This window comes from Ptychodera flava, chromosome 1 (genome assembly GCF_041260155.1).
Source record: "Ptychodera flava strain L36383 chromosome 1, AS_Pfla_20210202, whole genome shotgun sequence".
Taxonomy (NCBI): Eukaryota; Metazoa; Hemichordata; class Enteropneusta; family Ptychoderidae; genus Ptychodera; species Ptychodera flava.
The window spans coordinates 37359386-37380463 of record NC_091928.1 but is presented as its reverse complement, the minus strand read 5'-3'; the positions used below and the strand labels follow the sequence as shown (position 1 = coordinate 37380463).

Below are 21078 nucleotides of genomic sequence, written 5' to 3'. Positions count from 1 at the left end.
CTAAAACAGATTAATGTGGAGAACTGAGGCGAAAAATTAGCTATCAGAAAGAACAATAAACACGTAACAAGGAGAAAAAGAATACAATGTAGCAAGGTAAATTTGGTGGATCACTGATTGATAATCAAGTAGTCTTTTAATTTCGCTTTGAATTTGTTTCTATTAGGTATGTTACGGATATCATGCAGTGGAAGGAATTATTCTATCACTCACTTAGATGCGCTGGCTTTTATACAAGCAATTAGATATTGTGCTCCATACAAAAGATGTAATTACATCATCACAGTAACTGATTGTAATAATCTCATCTAAATGTTCGAACAGAAAATACCTAAGGATGATGGAATTGCGTCCACAATCTCCCTTTCATTTCGGCAGTATTTTAAACTCAGATGCGTTTTGCCTTTCCTTCGGCAGGGTATCAGAATTCCGCCATATTTTCTGAAGTTAAATCTACGAATTACCCGGATGAAGTTGCCCAGTTATACAACATATCCACTGAATTAGTAGATTTGCCAAGTGAGATCTTGAAATTACAAAGGAACTTGGGAATAAATCCCATTCAAGGGTTGCCAGTTGCAATACATAAGAAAGTCCCTTCTGAATCAGGAACCATTAAAAAGGCCAGGAAAAGGGGATCAACTATAAGCTGACAATTATCCTTTGAGACTAAATTTGGCGTCATGAAACCCTTGGCCACGATAGATGAAAACCCCGAAGCAGTGGTTATATGAAAGTATGGAACCTGAAACCCCGAAGTCTTTTAAAGTAGGTGTTAGAACAACAGACCGGCCTGGATGGCCTTAAAGAATCCAAAAAGATACAAAACAGCTTGATATGATCAACATTTGTAGCAAATCCCATCAAATTGTGTGCAGTCGTTCTAAATGTATATCCGTTTTTACGAAAATGGATAATTATGCAAGTGAGCAAAAATATGCAAGCATCAAAACATAAAAAATTAATCAGTTCTTGATATTTTCTAATTCAATCTTTATGAAAGATTTGATTCTCATCTGACAGGCTGTTTTGAGATATCGGACCAACAGACAGACAGACAGACAGAAAAGACACACGGACAGACAGACAGACACAGACAGACACTCAGACAGACACACAGACAGACATCGCTATGACATAAGCTTGAGGTGTGTGAACACCTGAGTCAAGAACAAGACTGCAATGCAGTGACAAATTGATATATTCTGATTTCGCATATTAACAGCAGGGCTCACCTTGTGCTTTCTTAGGTTTTGGTGGTGGCTTCTTTGGTTTGACTGGATTCTGAAACTGAATAAATTGAAACTCATTGAGTAAAATGAAACTAGATGGTAGAAATCACACAATATCTGTGGAAATTTCACGCCATTTTTACGTCAACAGACATTCAGGTAAAGCGTCACAGGTCAAGACTTCACTGTAAATCAGTATCAAACATAAACATGTTTCCTGCATAACCTTTGCAGAGGATTTTTTGTTCATTTTGAACTGTGACAACACTCAAGTCAAAATAATTTTACTCATCACAACATAGATCAATACGAAATGACATAAATCATATACAGAAGATGAGATAATTTCAATAGAGAAGTGGAATCAATTCATGAAATTTAAGCTTATATTCACTTTAAATATTTGGTAGTGTAATCGAATGAGGAAGTTCATGGGCCAGCGACTACTGTACTGCTTTATCATCAAATGATGGTTAGCTCGAGACCTGGCTCTGACAAAAGTAGAAAACTCACTTCAGAGATCGGCGAGTTCGAGACTCTAGCACTACTGTACTGCCCTTGAGCAAGTCACTCTATTCCTAATTGGTTAGATAGGATACTGGGTGGTGGATACCTGATCCTCTACATGGGCTTCCCGTCCATTGGAGGAGTGAGTGGATAAATCACACAATGAACTAAATACTAACATGTACTTGATGTGTTTCTGGTTCGTCTTCAATGAGTTTCACAAAGCTATATGGGAAAACGCCAACCTTGCCGTTAAGTTCGCCTTTCCACAAGCCCTGGTCGCCTTCGTCCTGTGACAGCACTGTGACGATGTCACCTTTATTTAAACCAAGCTCATCCGGGTTCATTGTTGTGTATTTGAATAACACCTTTGCACGTTTCACTGCATTCACAAGAAGAAAAGACGTTTGTAAATGCATTTCTAGATTATACTGTACATGACTTGAGGCATTGTATAATATTTATGATGCCTTTTTTTCTGGGTTAGCACAAGCTCACTGTCACCTTTCACAAATGGTTCTACTCCCGAATAAAAAGGATCACAACACGTCGTGCTATTAACATTCCGATTTTATACGCCTGATATTTTGTTCATATAGACGTAGATGTCTCTACTTATTTTTAATAAACAAATGATGTCATTATGCAAAGCTCTGTGCGAAGGGATAGGGCCATCGCCATACCGAAAAATTACATAAATGGCGATAAATGGTTGACATTGCATGCGTTTCTATCTTCAAATCTTTCCACAAAATTTTCAAGTACATAATCATCATTAGATAAAGTATATGATAAACTTTTATGGCCCTGATACGGGTTTTTAAAACCTTGGTCCTACGGCTCTCGCACGCTTGGGTTGTTTCTTATTCGCTTTCTTTTTCTTACAATATTTATGCTATGTATATTTCTCTTATTTTTTGCTAATTTTAACAAGTAAGCATCCAAGAGTGTTTTCCCAAGGGCTACAACTAAAATACTGCCCATTGCCCTTGGTACTTTTCTGTGATTCTAATAACTTTGCTGTTGTGTCATTTTAATATTCATCACAATGCTGGAAGCCTTGCTTTAAAGTAGGGAAGTGTTAAAGGCAAGAATTATGTACTCTCATATTCATATTTATTTACTCTTAATGTTACAAATAATTACGGACTCTAATTATTAAAGATATAGATCAATCACCAGGGGCCTAAACGGACTTCATTATGTGCATAGTTCAAGGAATATAATTGATTCAGCAAAATTATATCTAACAGGAGATATCTGGCTATAATAGGAAGTATATCTTAGGGTCCAGCTGCATATTGCCAACACATTTTTTTCACAGGAATATTTCCAATCAAATATAACAAGACAACCCCCTAATACTATATATTTCAAAAAGCAGAGACTCTAAAGTTTAGTAAGGCAGCAAAAGCTTACTCGAAGGATGAAGTTGCTTTGTATTTTCGGGTGAAAGTCTGGTATTTATATGACAAAAAATCCATTTACGTCTAAAACCTGACACTATTTCCTGAAATATTATATAGTACTAGAGAGAAAGCATATATATATTATATATATATATTATATATATAAAACGAAAATTTATAGTGCGTTATCTAACCTCAATTTAAAATGGCAGGGTTCGATACTCAAAATAGGGATTCAAATCATGATTAGCAAAATAAAATAACCTCTTATTCACAATATAAGAAATTTACTGTTAAACAAAACGGTCTTTTTTATATAGTGTTGAAAGAACATAATCTGAAACTTCGAGCAAAGGGATCCCATCTTGAAATTTGGAGAGAAAAAAGAAGTGAGGAAATAAGGTGATTCGCATACATTGGCATAAACTACCACCTCTTTATCACGCAACTTATGAGTGCTTGACAAGCTCAAAGGTGTACCGGACCGATATTTTAATCTTTGGCTAACAAATTAAGTTTAATGAATATTTGTAAAAAAGTGATATTTGAGCAAAATGCGCTTTGTTGGGTATTGTGTTGGGTCACTCCTTGTGAACCTCTGCTTTATTGATCGCCAAGTTCCTCATCGCACGAGTTTGCCAGTAAATGATACGTCAGTATCACATGGTGGAGATATCCGACGAGTAAAAATTAAGCTAACAGAAGTATATGACAACAAGGAGTGGACTAAGATATACCAGAATGGCTGACGAACAAGTATATGCACCAGCAGTAGCAGCGGACGCACCAGAACTGACTGAATAGTAACAAGGTATCAACACCCAGCTCAACGCTCAAAGAATCGAGCAATGACCGCACCTTGTGAAGGGGACGCGGAAACTCCGAGGGGAGGAAAGAGAGAATGCTCGAAGATGGTGGCAATGGTACTCTTATTTGGTACAGTTCGGTGGCTGGCCCAAGGAGAAGAAGCTCCGATGCATTAGCTTATATGTGATGGTCGAGACCGAAACCTCGGAGCCAACCTGATGAGCCCAAGACCAATATGGCGACATTTGGAGAAGCTTTCTTGGATAGATTTTGTAGGAGCGGCCCTTTGTGGCTCTATGACCAAATGCTATTCCAATTAAAGCAGCAGCCAAACTAAACCGTAGAGCAGTATGTTGCACTACTGAAGGAGAAAATGAGAAGCCTTAGAAGACTGATTGAGAGATCTATTTTGCCGGAGAAGCCCCGGGCGATTTCGCAACTGCTTATTTAAAGGCAAAGACGGCAAAAGTACTGACCAGCAGAAGCTGTGCAGTCCGACCGAGAGATCATAGCACACTTGAAGGACATCAAAAGAGACTTGGCAGAATTAATATTCAACCTTCGTGATCACGGGACAACCGATGAAATGAATGAATGCACAGGGACAGTGCATTCAGTGTTTTCAAATAAGACATAGTACAACTAACTGTGTACGTAACCACCCGATAAAAGACAGGTTTGGCTACATGTTTTACGTGAACCTGAACACGTAGAATCCATGTTGGCGTTGGCGTACATGTTCAAAAATACGTTTGGTTATGCGTTACTTCACCCGTTTGTGTGGCATACGCAAGATATGATTCGGCTAGGCTTCGCTCACAGTAGTGTGTTTCCGCATCGCAGGCATGCCTCATTTGTTTATCCAGTATGCCAAGTATCGACGAAAAAATTTGACATAAAATAAAAAAAATACATGAATATCTTTCAGGATGTCACTACAATATATCCAACTAACAAGTGCATGAATGATTCACAATTGATATCATGTTTTCATCCTAAAGATGAGAATAAATTTACACGTTTACAAATTACGTGAAAACAGCTGTCTCAACGTAAATACGCGAGGCCAGCTTCATGTACGTCGAGAACGTATGCACAAGTTGATGACATCATCGCAGAAATTCTTGACCTTACGCGTTAACGTTTATGTAAAAGATGAATCCTCACCTGTCTAATGACACTCGGATATGTCTTAACTGTGGGAATGAAGGGCACATTGCCCAACGATGCCCTAATAATAGACATCATTTCAATGAATAAGGCATGATCGGGGATTCAAAGTCAACCAATTCAAGGGTGAATTTTCTCATGAGAGAGATTCACGATTTTTAAAGGAAATTTAACTACAGTGTCTATATCAAAGAGAGTAGTTAAATCATTAGTTGACACAGGGTTTCATGTTACTGTTGCATCGATGAGAATGTTAGATGTCATTCCTTCATTACAATATTATGCACTTTATATATACCGATACGGCAGATAAACACAGAATTAAAGTAACTGGTTCATCAAAGTGCCGGCTTGGTTGAAAATTTACACCATGATTTGATTTTCGGATTCGATTTTATGAAATGATAGGGTACAAGTGATTAATTTTAATTCCAGGCCTACGGGATTGCAAACAAATGAAACTCTTCGTACAAGCAATTAAGTGGTAATCCCTTTAAAATGCGAACGCGAATTTCAGAGAAAACCCATACCGTTACTCTGAGAGTATTGTAGGTCATTTAACAACGACAAAAACAAGGTAAGCACCTGACATTTTGGCAGCCAAGCATTGGAATATTCTAGCATAAAGCATATTCCTTTCTGCACAGAAGTTGTCAACACTTTGGACACCGACGTCAAAGTTAGAAAGAATACCGTTAGTACCATGCATGTTTCTCTTTTATTTAAGGGAGGTACATTACCCCCTTGGAAACACCTACTGTTAGTAAGTCTTTCAAGTGTTTTCAATCAGGCTTATTATGAATGCTATAACTTGTTTAGGCAATTCAAATTTGAAGGATTAGATATTACTCAACAACAAAGAAACGACTTAAGAATGTGTTAATGATGATTAAGATGCATTTGTTGATTCTACTGTTCGATTTGGTCATTGTGGTATTATTAAACATCGGATTAAGATGCAAGAGGGAACCGTGCCGTTTGGACGCCAACCTTACTGTGCTACCCCAGAAAAGAGAATAGACCATGAGCGCAGAGTGGGTCAGTTATTTGAACGAAGTATTATCGAACCCATTACCTCTCCTTTTGCAAACCCGGTTGTTTTGCTCAAAAAGCCAGTCAACTTGTGGCGTTTCTGCTATGAAGTCTTAGAAATGTTCAAGAAAAATAAGCCTAAATATTTTTCCACTTAAGATTTACATATAAGATTTTTTTTTAATCAGATTTGGATGGAAGAGTGGGCTAAAACCGCTTGTGTTACACATGAGGGTTTATATCAATACAGACGACTTGCCTATTGGTTGCAAAATATCCCAAGTTGTGTCCTGCATACCATGCAACACGTATTGCATAATGTTATTTGGCAAAACCTTCTATGTTACATTGATGACATCGTTATATTTAGTGATACATTTGAATCACACCTCCATTGAACACATCGGTAATGTCCTATCCAGATTACGGCATGTTGGGTTGAAGTTAAAACCAGGAAAATACCGATCCATTCGCGAGAGTGTTTAATTTATGTGGCACATAATTAATCGGAAGGGAATCTCTGATGACCAGAGTTAAGTAGAAGCTGTTAAGAATTATCCAAGTACTCACACTGTTACCCAACGTAAATCTTTTGGGACAGCTTAATATTACCATAAATTGGTAAGAAATTTCTCAATTATTGCCAGGCCACTACACAAATTATTGACAAGAGATGGCAATTTCAATTGGTATCACCAATGGGAAGGGACCTTTGGGGAATTGAAAAAGGTTTTGTCCCAATTTCACGGATGATTTTGTGTTATACACTGATAGTTCCATATATGCTCTGGGGTTTGTGTTGAACAGCGGTAAGATGGCGTTAAGCGAGTGATTTTGTTTCGCGACGAAGTTTAAATTGCAGTGAGGATATTGTGTTTATTTGCCATAGAAATACGATGTAGTATGTACAGAATGTCAAGGGTGTGTAATGTTTAACAAATATATACAAAAAAGTGTAATAGTGACATTTCTGCAGAAAAGGTAATGCTATATAATCATTGGAATGTGATCTATGGCTGGAAAACAGGAAAAGCTTAAGTGAAGCTTGCATCATCTGTTTCCCATTTAACTCTATAGTAAGTAACCAATCGTAAAATACAAGGGGCTTCTACAATAAGTAAACAAAGTAAACTAGTAAATAAACTTGTAAATTAACGCACGGTAAAATGCACAGTGTTGTACTGACTAAAACAGATTAATGTGGAGAACTGAGGCGGAAAATTAGCTATCAGAAAGAACAATAAACACGTAACAAGGAGAAAAAGAATACAATGTAGCAAGGTAAATTGGTGGATCACTGATTGATAATCAAGTAGTCTTTTAATTTCGCTTTGAATTTGTTTCTATTAGGTATGTTACGGATATCATGCAGTGGAAGGAATTATTCTATCACTCACTTAGATGCGCTGGCTTTTATACAAGCAATTAGATATTGTGCTCCATACAAAAGATGTAATTACATCATCACAGTAACTGATTGTAATAATCTCATCTAAATGTTCGAACAGAAAATACCTAAGGATGATGGAATTGCGTCCGCAATCACCCTTTCATTTCGGCAGTATTTTAAACTCAGATGCGTTTTGCCTTTCCTTCGGCAGGGTATCAGAATTCCGCCATATTTTCTGAAGTTAAATCTACGAATTACCCGGATGAAGTTGCCCAGTTATACAACATATCCACTGAATTAGTAGATTTGCCAAGTGAGATCTTGAAATTACAAAGGAACTTGGGAATAAATCCCATTCAAGGGTTGCCAGTTGCAATACATAAGAAAGTCCCTTCTGAATCAGGAACCATTAAAAAGGCCAGGAAAAGGGGATCAACTATAAGCCGAAAATTATCATTTGAGACTAAATTTGGCGTCATGAATCCCTTGGCCACGATAGACGAAAACCCCGACGCAGTGGTTATATGAAAGTATGGAACCTGAAACCCCGAAGTCTTCTAAAGTAGGTTTAGAACAACAGACCGGCCTGGATGGCCCTTAAAGAATCCAAAAAAGATACAAAACAGCTTGATATGATCAACATTTGTAGCAAATCCCATCAAATTGTGTGCAGTCGTTCTAAATGTATATCCGTTTTTACGAAAATGGATAATTATGCAAGTGAGCAAAAATATGCAAGCATAAAAAAAAACTAATCAGTTCTTGATATTTTGTAATTCAATCTTTATGAAAGATTTGATTCTCATCTGACAGGCTGTTTTTGAGATATCGGACCAACAGACAGACAGACAGACAGAAAAGACACACGGACAGACAGACAGACACAGACAGACACTCAGACAGACACACAGACAGACATCGCTGAGACATAAGCTTGATTTGTGTGAACACGTGAGCCAAGAACAAGACTGGAATGCAGTGGCAAATTGATATATTCTGATTTCGCATCTAACAGCAGGGCTCACCTGGTGCTTTCTTGGGTTTTGGCGGTAGAGGTGGTGGCTTCTTTGGTTTGTCCGGATTCTGAAACTGAATAAATCGAAACTCATTCAGTAAAATGAAACTGAATGGTAGAAAACACACAATATCTGTGGAAATTTCACGCCATTTTTACGTCAACAGATATTCAGGTGAAGCGTACAGGTCAGACTTCACTGCAAATCTGTTTCAAGCATAAACATGTTTCCTGCATAACCTTGCAGAGTCTTTTTTTATTTTAAACTCGGACGACACTGAAGTCAAAATAATTTCACTCATCACAACATAGATCAATACGGAATGATATAAATCATCTACAGAAGATGAGAAAATGCCAATAGAGAACTGGAATGAATTCATGGAATTTAAGCTTATATTCACTTTAGATATTTGGTAGTCTAATCGAATGAGGAAGTTCATGGGCCAGCGACTACTGTACTGCTTTATCATCAAATGACGGTTAGCTCGAGACCTGGCTCTGACAAAAGTAGAAACTCACTTCAGAGATTGGCGAGTTCGAGACTCTAGCACTACTGTACTGCCCTTGAGCAAATCACTCTATTCCTAATTGGCTAGATAGGTTACTGGGTGGTTGATACCTGATCCTCTACATGGGCTTCCCGTCCATTTCAGGAGTGAGTGGATAAATCACACAATGAACTAAATACTAACATGTAGTATGTGTGTGTTTCTGGTTCGTCTTCAATGAGTTTGACAAAGCTATATGGGAAGACGCCAACCTTGCCGTTAAGTTCGCCTTTCCACAAGCCCTGGTCGCCTGCGTCCTGTGACAGCACTGTGACGATGTCACCTTTATTTAAACCAAGCTCATCCGGGTTCATTGTTGTGTATTTGAATAACACCTTTGCACGTTTCACTGCATTCACAAGAAGAAAAGATGTTTGTAAATGCATTTCTAGATTATATTGTACATGACTGGAGGCATTGTATAATATTTATGATGCCTTTTTATTCTGGGTTTGCACATGCTCACTGTCACCTTTCACAAATGGTTCTACTCCCGAATAAAAAAGGATCACAACACGTCGTGGTATTAACATTCCGATTTTATACGCCCGATATTTTGTTCGTATAGACGTAGATGTCTCTACTTATTTTTAATAAACAAATGATGTCATTATGCAAATCTCTGTGCGAAGGGATAGGGCCATCGCTATACCGAAAAATTACATAAATGGCGATAAATGGTTGACATTGCATGCGTTTCTATCTTCAAATCTTTCCACAAAATTTTCAAGTACATAATCATCATTAGATAAAGTATATGATAAACTTTTATGGCCCTGATACGGGTTTTTAAAACCTTGGTCCTACGGCTCTCGCACGCTCGGGTTGTTCTTATTCGCTTTCTTTTTCTTATAATATTTATACTATGTACATTTCTCTTAATTTTTGCTAATTTTAACAAGTAAGCATCCAAGTGTGCATTCCCATGGGGTACAACTAAAATACTGCCCATTGTCGTTGCTACTTTTCTGTTAGTCTAATAACTTTTCTGTTCTGTCATTTTAATACTCATCCCAATGCGGGACGCATTGCTTTAAAGTAAGGAAGTGTTAAAGGCAAAAATTATGTACTCTTTATATTCAGATTTATTTACTCTTAATGTTTCAAATAATTACGGTTTCTTATTATTATAGATATAGATCAATTACCTGGGGCTTAAACGAACTTCATTATGTGCATAGTTCAAGGAATATAATTGATTCAGCAAACTTATATCTTACAGGAGATATCTTGCTATAATAGAAAGTATATCTTAAGGTCCAGCTGCATATTGCCAACACATTTTTTTCACAGGAATATTTCCCATCAAAGATAACAAGACAACCCCGTAATACTATATATTTCAAAAAGCAGAGACTCTCAAGTTTAGTAAGGCAGCAAAAGCTTACTCGAACGATGAAGTTGCTTTGTATTTTCAGGTGAAAGTCTGAAGTACGGTATTTATATGACAAAAAATCCATTTACGTCTAATACCTGACACTATTTCCTGAAATATTATATAGTACTAGAGAGAAAGCATATATTATATATATATATATATATATATATATAAAACGAAAATTTTATAGTGCGTTATCTAACCTCATTTTAAAATGGCAGGGTTAGATACTCAAAATAGGGATTCAAATCATGATTAGCAAAATAAAATAACCTCTTATTCACAATATAAGAAATTTACTGTTAAACAAAACGGCCTTTTTTATATTGTGTTGAAAGAACATTATGTGAAACTTCGAGCAAAGGGATCCCATCTTGAAATTTGGAGAGAAAAAAGAAGTGAGTAAATCAGGTGATTTGCATACATTGGCATAAACTACCACCTCTTTATCACGCAACATATGACTGCTTGAAAAGCTCAAAGGTGTACCGGACCGATATTTTAATCTTTGGCTAACAAATTAAGTTTAATGAATATTTGTAAAAAAAGTGATATTTGAGCAAAATGCGCTTTGTTGGGTACTGTGTTGGGTCATTACTTGTGAGCCTCTGCTTTATTGATCGCCAAGTTCCTCATCGCACGAGTTTGCCAAGTAAATGATACGTCAGTATCACATGGTGGAGATATCCGACGAGTAAAAATTAAGCTAACAGAAGTATATGACAACAAGGAGTGGGCTAAGATATACCAGAATGGCTGACGAACAAGTATATGCACCAGCAGTAGCAGCGGACGCACCAGAACTGACTGAATAGTAACAAGGTATCAACACCCAGCTCAACGCTCAAAGAATCGAGCAATGACCGCACCTTGTGAAGGGGACGCGGAAACTTCCGAGGGGAGGAAAGAGAGAATGCTCGAAGATGGTGGCAATGGTACTCTTATTTGGTACAGTTCGGTGGCTGGCCCAAGGAGAAGAAGCTCCGATGCATTAGCTTATATGTGATGGTCGAGGCCGAAAGATCGTATCAGAGCCAACCTGATGAGCCCAAGACCAATATGGCGACATTTGGAGAAGCTTTCTTGGATAGATTTTGTAGGAGCGGCCCTTTGTGGCTCTATGACCAAATGCTTTTCCAATTAAAGCAGCAGCCAAACTCAACCGTAGATCACTATGTTGCACTACTGAAGGAGAAAACTGAGAAGCCTCAGAAGACTGATTGAGAGATCTATGTTGCCGGAGAAGCCCCGGGCGATTTCGCAACTGCTTGTTTAAATGCAAAGACGGCAAAAGTACTGACCAGCCGAAGTTGCGCAGTTCGACCGAGAGATCATAGCACACTTGAAGGACATCAAAAGAGACTTGGCAGAATTAATATTCAACCTTCGTGATCACGGGACAACCGATGAAATGAATGAATGCACAGGGAGGATGCAATCAGTATTTTCAAATAAGACATAGTACCACTAACTGTGTACGTAACCATCCCGATAATTGACAGGTTTGGCTACATGTTTTACGTGAACCTGAACGCGTAGAATCCATGTTGGCGTTGGCGTACATGTTCAAAAATACGTTTGGTTATGCGTTACTTCACCCGTTCGTGTGGCATGAGCAAGAAATGATTCGGCTAGGCTTCGGTCTCAGTAGTGTGTTTCCGCGTCGCAGGGATACCTCATTTGTTTATCCAGTATGCCAAGAATCGACCAAGAATTTTTGCATAAAATAACAAAAATACATGAATATCTTTCAGGATGTCACTACAATATATCCAACTAACAAGTGCATGAATGATTCACAGTTTATATAATGTTTTCATCCTAAAGTTGAGAATAAATTTACACGTTTACAAATTACGTGAAAACAGCTGTGTCCACGGAAATACGCGAGGCCAGCTTCATGTACGTCGAGAACGTATGCACAAGTTGATGACATCATTGCAGAAATTCTTGACCTTACGCGTTCACGTTCATGTAAAAGGTGTAGCCACACCTGTCTAATGACACTCGGATATGTCTTAACTGTGGGAATGAAGGGCACATTGCCCAACGATGCCCTAATAATAGACATCATTTCAATGAATAAGGCATGATCGGGGATTCAAAGTCAACCAATTCAAGGGTGAATTTTCTCATGAGAGAGGTCAACGATTTTTAAAGGAAATTTAACTACAGTGTCTATATCAAAGAGAGTAGTTAAATCATTAGTTGACACAGGGGTCCATGTTACTGTTGCATCGATGAGAATGTTAGATGTAATTCCTTCATTACAATATCATCCACTTTACATATACCGATACGGCAGATAAACACAGAATTAATGTAACTGGTTCATCAAAGTGCCACCTTGGTTGAAAATTTACATCATGATTTGATTTTCGGATTCGATTTTATGAAATGATAGGGTACAAGTGATTAATTTTAATTCCAGGCCTACGGGATTGCAAACAAATGAAACTCTTCGTACAAGCAGTTAAGTGGTAATCCCTTTAAAATGCGAAACGCGAATTTAAGAGAAAATCCATACCGTTACTCTGAGAGTATTTTAGGTCACTTAACAACGACAAAAACAAGGTTAGCACCTGACATTTTGGCAGCCAAGCATTGGAATATTCTAGCATAAAGCATATTCCTTTCTGCACAGAAGTTGTCAACACTTTGGACACCGACGTCAAAGTTAGAAAGAATACCGTCAGTACCATGTTGTCTCTTTTATTTAAGGGAAGTACATTACCCCCTTGGAAACACCTACTGTTAGTAAGTCTTTCAAGTGTTTTCAATCAGGCTTATTATGAATGCTATAACTTGTTTAGGCAATTCAAATTTGAAGGATTAGATATTACTCAACAACAAAGAAACGACTTAAGAATGTGTTAATGATGATTAAGATGCATTTGTTGATTCTACTGTTCGATTTGGTCATTGTGGTATTATTAAACATCGGATTAAGATGCAAGAGGGAACCGTGCCGTTTGGACGCCAACCTTACTGTGCTACCCCAGAAAAGAGAATAGACCATGAGCGCAGAGTGGGTCAGTTATTTGAACGAAGTATTATCGAACCCATTACCTCTCATTTTGCAAACCCGGTTGTTTTGCTCAAAAATGCCAGTCAACTTGTGGCGTTTCTGCTATGAAGTCTTAGAAATGTTCAAGAAAAATAAGCCTAAATATTGTTCCATTTAAGATTAACATAAAAGATTTTTTTTAATCAGATTTGGATGGAAAGAGTGGGCCTAAAACCGCTTGTGTTACACATGAGGGTTTATATCAATACAGACGACTTGCCTATTGGTTGCGAAATATTCCAAGTCGTGTCCCACATACCATGCAACACGTATTGCATAATGTTATTTGGCAATACCTTCTATGTTACATTGATGACATCGTTATATTTAGTGATACATTTGAATCACACCTCCATTGAACACATCGGTAATGTCCTATCCAGATTACGGCATGTTGGGTTGAAGTTAAAACCAGGGAAATACCAATCCATTCGCGAGAGTGTTTAATTTCTGTGGCACATAATTAATCGGAAGGGAATCTCTGATGACCAGAGTAAAGTAGAAGATGTTAAGAATTATCCAAGTACTCACACTGTTACCCAACGTAAATCTTTTGGGACAGCTTAATATTACCATAAATTGGTAAGAAATTTCTCAATTATTGCCAGGCCTCTATACAAATTATTGACAGAGATGTCAATTTCAATTGGAATCACCAATGGGAAGGGACCTTTGAGGAATTGAAAAAGGTTTTGTCCCAATTTGACGGATGATTTTGTGTTATACACTAATAGTTCCACATATGCTCTGGAGTTTGTGTTGAACAGCGGTAAGATGGCGTAAGCGAGTGATTTTGTTTCGCGACGAAGTTTAAATTGCAGTGAGGATATTGTGTTTATTTGCCATAGAAATACGATGTAGTATGTACAGAATGTCAAGGGTGGTGTAATGTTTAACAAATATATACAAAAAAAGTGTAATAGTGACATTTCTGCAGAAAAGGTAATGCTATATAATCATTGGAATGTGATCTATGGCTGGAAAACAGGAAAAGCTTAAGTGAAGCTTGCATCATCTGTTTCCCATTTAACTCTATAGTAAGTAACCAATCGTAAAGTACAAGGGGCTTCTACAATAAGTAACAAAGTAAACTAGTAAATAAACTTGTAAATTAACGCACGGTAAAATGCACAGTGTTGTACTGACTAAAACAGATTAATGTGGAGAACTGAGGCGAAAAATTAGCTATCAGAAAGAACAATAAACACGTAACAAGGAGAAAAGAATACAATGTAGCAAGGTAAATTTGGTGGATCACTGATTGATAATCAAGTAGTCTTTTAATTTCGCTTTGAATTTGTTTCTATTAGGTATGTTACGGATATCATGCAGTGGAAGGAATTATTCTATCACTCACTTAGATGCGCTGGCTTTTGTACAAGCAATTAGATATTGTGCTCCATACAAAAGATGTAATTACATCATCACAGTAACTGATTATAATAATCTCATCTAAATGTTCGAACAGAAAATACCTAAGGATGATGGAATTGCGTCCACAATCACCCTTTCATTTCGGCAGTATTTTTAAACTCAGATGCATTTTGCCTTTCCCTCGGCAGGGTATCAGAATTCCGCCACATTTTCCGAAGTTAAATCTACGAATTACCCGGATGAAGTTGCCCAGTTACACAACATATCTACTGAATTAGTAGATTTGCAAAGTGAGATCTTGAAATTACAAAGGAACTTGGGAATAAATCCCATTCAAGGGTTGCCAGTTGCAATACATAAGAAAGTCCCTTCTGAATCAGGAACCATTAAAAAGGCCAGGAAAAGGGGATCAACTATAAGCTGACAATTATCCTTTGAGACTAAATTTGGCGTCATGAAACCCTTGGCCACGATAGATGAAAACCCCGATGCAGTGGTTATATGAAAGTATGGAACCTGAAACCCCGAAGTCTTCTTAAGTAAGTGTTAGAACAACAGACCAGCCTGGATGGCCCTTAAAGAATCCAAAAGGATACAAAAAGAAAATGAGCTTAATGAAAATCGAGGAAGCAAGTAAATCCCCAATCCCAGAGTTTGTAAGGATGGCTATTGAGCAGTACGGTACGCCCCCTTAACCCATGAACTTAGGAATTGATGTATGCTCTGGTGGTGGTAGGCCTATAGTTAAATAAGTTTTGTATTAAGCTGACGTCACATATGATATGAACTTTTGATTTATTTAGTTAAGGAAATTTGTAATCTGTGTTCATTATCTTATACCTAGAGCTACGTTCCTGTGTTACGCTGTTGGAAAAGACGCGCTCACATTTGTTTAATATGTTGCCGTACCACGCCCAGGCACACTTTGAACAAGCATGGACAAGCGCGTGTATTTCAGAACTAGCTTCATTATGGTTAACAAGCGCGTTGCTAGCAGCAAACATTCCATTAGTAAACAAAGTCAACGCAACATTCGAACGTCTTCTCTGTTCTGATCGTATGAGCAAATATGAAGTTAGCAAAATCAGGTGATATTTCATAGGGTTTCATATTAAAATTCATCGTTGACTAAGCACACGATCGATGATATCTGCGTCTTTGAAAGATTTGAAAGTGAACTGTGTACGAACTTAATCGCTTGCGATCATGCGACAGATAAGCTAAGCCTAGCTGTTAACCATCGCCTAGTTTCAAGTACGTAGTCATTTCAACGCGAAATCCTTAATAAAATTAAAGGCACAATATTTGTTTCAATCGAGCTTTTTCGATGATCGCATCTCGATGCAGGTGCAATATAGCTGACCGTGGGAAAAATATGAGTAATATTAACATTTTTTTTAGAAATAAGTTTCAAGTTTTACAGATAATTTTAATTTTGCATTTGATACTTCTTTAATTTTATTCCACACAATAAAAAAGTAATTATTTAGTTGTTCTTCAGGTAACGTAAAAAATAATGCCAATATCTGTACCGAAATATTTGAATACAGTGCAAGGGAGAAAGAACGTTCACAAATCCTTACAAATACAAAGTACAACTATATACATGCCACTTCAACATAAATTCCAACACTATTCTTCAACATTAACAGCAACAAGTGAGGAAAACTTTATTTGCATGATCAGAAATGTTGCTTTCTGGACAAAATACTGTAACACACAAAAGATTTGGGTTCTAATTGGTACTTTGATGAGAAAGGGAAGCATTTTAAAAGACAATATTAGAGAAATAAAAGCCTGCTTGCCACAGCCAAGGGATACATTTATGCTTGCATGAAAGAAAACACCGCATAGGAGCAGGATATGATTGGTGTAAAGAAAGCATATGACTTATAAGAACAAGATATGAACTGAAAATGCTCTCGTGTTTCATTATACATTGCAGTTGTGCGTAAGGTTAAACTTTTGCCACTTGTTTGCAACGTCATTGAAAGTGAACAATATTCACCATAGATTAATTATATAGATCATCAAGAATACAAATATGTAATCAGCTGAAATAAAAATACTTAATTTCTTTGACTGCTCTCATTGTATCACAACTTATATAGCAAGTGTAATTGCCTTTGGTCAAGTTCATCAAGCTATACATGCCAAACTGCGAAAGCTCATTAGATATGCAAATTATTAATTAGCTGACATTAAATGGTACATGACTTTCAATATTGTGTTTATTCGGTATCATCAATGAACATACCATAATTTGCCAACTTTGGTCCAGTAAATCCTGCTTTATATTACTAGAGAGGAAAGTTCATTAAATATACATATTAGGAATAAATTCGAAAATAACTTTCAATAATGTTGTATCATGATATCCTCCATTTAAATAGCAAGTTCCATCAAGTTTGGTCAAGTCAACCAAGATATATAAACCTAATTAGAAACGTTCATTGAATATGCATATTAGGAATTAGTGGTGGTAAAAATCTAAAATAACTATCGATAATGTTGTACCTTAGTATCTTCTTTGTATATGCCAAGTTTTATCAAGTTTGGTCGAGGCAAAATATATAACCCCTACTAGGAAAGGTTCATTAGATATAAAATTGGTAATTGGCTGAAGTAAGGAATGTCCTTTGACTTTCAATGATGTTTTATCATATTAACTTCAATGTACATAGCATGTTATGCGAATTTGGTCAAGGCAATCAAGATATATAACCCTAATATGGAAATTTGATGAAATATGCAAATTAGGTATTCCCTGAAGTAAAAATACTTACTGACTCTCTACTATGTTATATCATAGTACCTTCAATGTACATAGCAAATTTCGTCAACTTTGGTCAAGTAAATCCCGATAAATATCCCTAAGGCCAGGAAGAAAAAATAAATTGTTCATCGGAATCGCCGCTTCTACTTTGGCATATTTGGAATTTTTTTTTTTTTTGATCGCGGCAAATTCTTACTTCCGCATTACAAATATTTTTAGTACTGCCGCTGGTGGCGCCCTACACTGTGTAGGGTTTTCGCGGGCACGGGATTTTGAATGAGACTTCATACGTGTTCGGACTTTAAGTTGACCGCCAACACGTTGTTGTGACGTCTGAATTTGGCGAATCATGACGCAAAGTGGGTCGATTTGGCCAGAAATTTGCTCGTTTTGTAAAGGTTAGTACATGTCACATCATGAGTATTAATTTGATCGCGAACATCCGACGTGATGGCCAACAGTTAGTTCCAGAGACGCTATTCAGTGTTTGTCCTGATATTACGTTCGGCGATTTGTTCAACAAGATCGTGACAGCAGATGGACGGTGCATCCGATTGAATGAAAATTGCATCGCAAGTATAAAAATGTAAGGCAATGACAAAACACATGGTTGCGTCGATGTTAAAGTACGATCTGAATGATGACTATATAACTTCACTCCGATCACAGTACAGTGTTTAAAATGTGTATATATAGACAGTGGTAAAGAGGCCAAAACATGGGGCCAAAGTAAAATGAAAAAACTGAGATGCTAGGTCCCACCAGGACAATATTAAAGGACAATACTGAATTGTTGAATTTCAGTGATTTGCTGTACATTTCAGTTTTATTCTGAGAGAATGTTGAAATGCTCAGAATATGTTGTGCAATCACTAACTGTGAATGTAATGGCCTATGTTATTGTTGGGAAATATAGTATTGAATTCAGTTACCAGTATCAGTGTTTCTTGTCTGAGATATTTCTGGTAAAAAGGGAAACAATTATCTTGCCTTGTCTGCATCTGTGCAAAAATGCCAGAGAACCGAGTTTACCTTCGGCCTTGAAAAAATAAAAAAAAAAAATTCGCTCGCCGCTCCTGGGACTTGGTCCAAAAATCCGATGAACAAGATTTTTTTTTCTCTGGCCTAATTACGAAAGTTTATTAAGTATGCAAATTAAAAAATTATCTTTAATGTCAACCCCTAATATCTTTCACAATGGATATAGCTTGATTTGATCAATATTTGTAGCAAATCGCATCAAATTGTGTGCAGTCGTTCTCAAAGTCGTACTAAAATGGATAATTATGCAAATGAGCAAAAGTATGCACGCCAAAAACATAAAAAACTAATCAGTTCTTTCCATTTGCTAATTCAATCAAAATGCAACATTTGATTCTCATCTAACAGGCTCTTTTTGAGATATCGGACCAACAGAGAGACAGACACACAGACAGACAGACAGACAGACAGGCAGACAGACACGCAGACGGACAGGCAAACGGACAGACACACACACACAGACAGACACTCTGACAGACACACAGACACATAGACACACAGATGGTGTGTGAACACGTGAGCTAAAAACAAGACGGCAATGCAGTGACATTTTGATATATCCTTATCGCATATTAACAACGGGCTCACCTAGCGCTTTCTTAGGTTTTGGTGGTGGAGGTGGTGGCTTCTTTGATTTGTCTGGATTCTGCAACTCAATAAATCGACACTCATTCAGTAAAATGAAAATGAATGGTAGAAAACACACAATATCTGTGGAAATTTCACGCCATTTTTATGTCAACAGGCATTCAGGTAAAGGGTCATAGATCAGACTTCACTGTAAATCTGTCTCAAGCATAAACATGTTTCCTGCATAAGCTTTGCAGAGGTTTTCTTATTTTGAACTGGAACAACACTAAAGTCAAAATAATTTTACTCATCAAAACATAGATCAATACGGAATGACATAAATCATCTACAGAAGAGGAGAAAATGCCAATAGAGAACTGGAATGAATTCATAGAATTTAAGCTTATATTCACTTTAGATATTTGGTAGTCTAATCGAATGAGGAAGTTCATGGGCCAGCGACTACTGTACTGCATTATCATCAAATGATGGTTAGCTCGAGACCTGGCTCTGACAAAAGTAGAAAACTCACTTCAGAAATCGGCGAGTTCGAGACTCTAGCACTACTGTACTGCCCTTGAGCAAGTCACTCTATTCCTAATTGGTTAGATAGGATACTGGGTGGTGGATACCTGATCCTCTACATGGGCTTCCCGTCCATTTCAGGAGTGAGTGGATAATCACACAATGAACTAAATACTAACATGTACTTGATGTGTTTCTGGTTCGTCTTCTATGAGTTTCACAAAGCTATATGGGAAGACGCCAAACTTGCCGTTAAGTTCGCCTTTCCACAAGCCCTGGTCGCCTTCGTCCTGTGACAGCACTGTGACGATGTCACCTTTATTTAAACCAAGCTCATCCGGGTTCCTTGGTGTGTATTTGAATAACACCTTTGCACGTTTCACTGCATTCACAAGAAGAAAGACGTTGATAAATGCATTTCTAGAGATTATATAGTACATGACTTGTAGCATTGTATATTATTTATGATGCCTTTTTATTCTGGCTTTGCACAAGCTCACTGTCACCTTTCACAAATGGTTCTACTCCCGAATAAAAAAGGATCACAACAAGTCGTGCTATTAACACTCCGATTTTATACGCCCGGTATTTTGTTCGTATACACGTAGACGTCTCTACAAATTTTTAATAAACAAATGATGTCATTATGTAAATCTCTGTGCGAACGAAAATGGCCATCGCTGTACCGAACAATTACAAAAATGGCGATAAATGGTTGACATTGCATGCGTTTCTATCTTTAAATCTTTCCACGATATTTTCAACTACATATTTATCATTCGATAAGGTATATGATAAAACTTTTATGGTCCTGATACGGGATTTTTAAACCTGGGTCCTACGACTCTCGCACGCTTGTATAATACTGTTGATGCCTTTTTGTGCTGATTTTGCTCAAGTTCACTGTCACCTATCACAAATGGTTCTACTCCCGAAAAAAAAGATCACAACACGTCGTGCTACTAGCATTCCGATTACGCCCGATATTTTGTTCGTATACATGTAGACGTCTCTACAAATTCTCAATAAACAAATGATGTCATTATGTAAATCTCTGTGCGAAGGGATATAGCCATTGCCATACAGAAAAATTACAAAAATGCCGATAAATGGCTGACATTGCATGTCTCACCCAACTGAGATCGGTTTGGTACAGGCTTATTATGACCGTAAATTGGTAAGAAATTTTTCAATCATTAAAAATGTCTTGTCCTAATATGACGGATGACTTTGT

At 37.3% G+C, this 21078-nt stretch overlaps 1 protein-coding gene across 1 annotated transcript; it reads right to left on the bottom strand.

The window, feature by feature from the left end:
* Positions 1 to 1218: 1218 nt before the first annotated feature.
* On the bottom strand, positions 1219 to 20296 carry LOC139144604 (SH3 domain-containing kinase-binding protein 1-like). The gene is made up of 6 exons (XM_070715319.1): positions 20024 to 20296; positions 19338 to 19395; positions 9258 to 9462; positions 8573 to 8670; positions 1925 to 2121; positions 1219 to 1284 (listed from the first exon to the last, which is right to left on the bottom strand). Exons 1-6 carry the CDS (start codon positions 20294 to 20296, stop codon positions 1219 to 1221), a joined length of 897 nt encoding a protein of 298 aa, XP_070571420.1.
* Between the last annotated feature and the right edge of the window lie 782 nt (positions 20297 to 21078).

Excerpts from the sequence above, each read along its gene's own strand:
- LOC139144604 (XM_070715319.1), bottom strand. The coding sequence starts at position 20,296 with ATGCTACAAGTCATGTACTATATAATCTCTAGAAATGCATTTATCAAC. Across the intron at positions 9,463-19,337 it reads AAAACCTAAGAAAGCGCTAG|TGAAACGTGCAAAGGTGTTA; the intron begins GTGAGCCCGTTG and ends TTGTGAATGCAG. Across the intron at positions 1,285-1,924 it reads ACGAACCAGAAACACATCAA|AATCCAGTCAAACCAAAGAA; the intron begins GTACATGTTAGT and ends ATTCAGTTTCAG.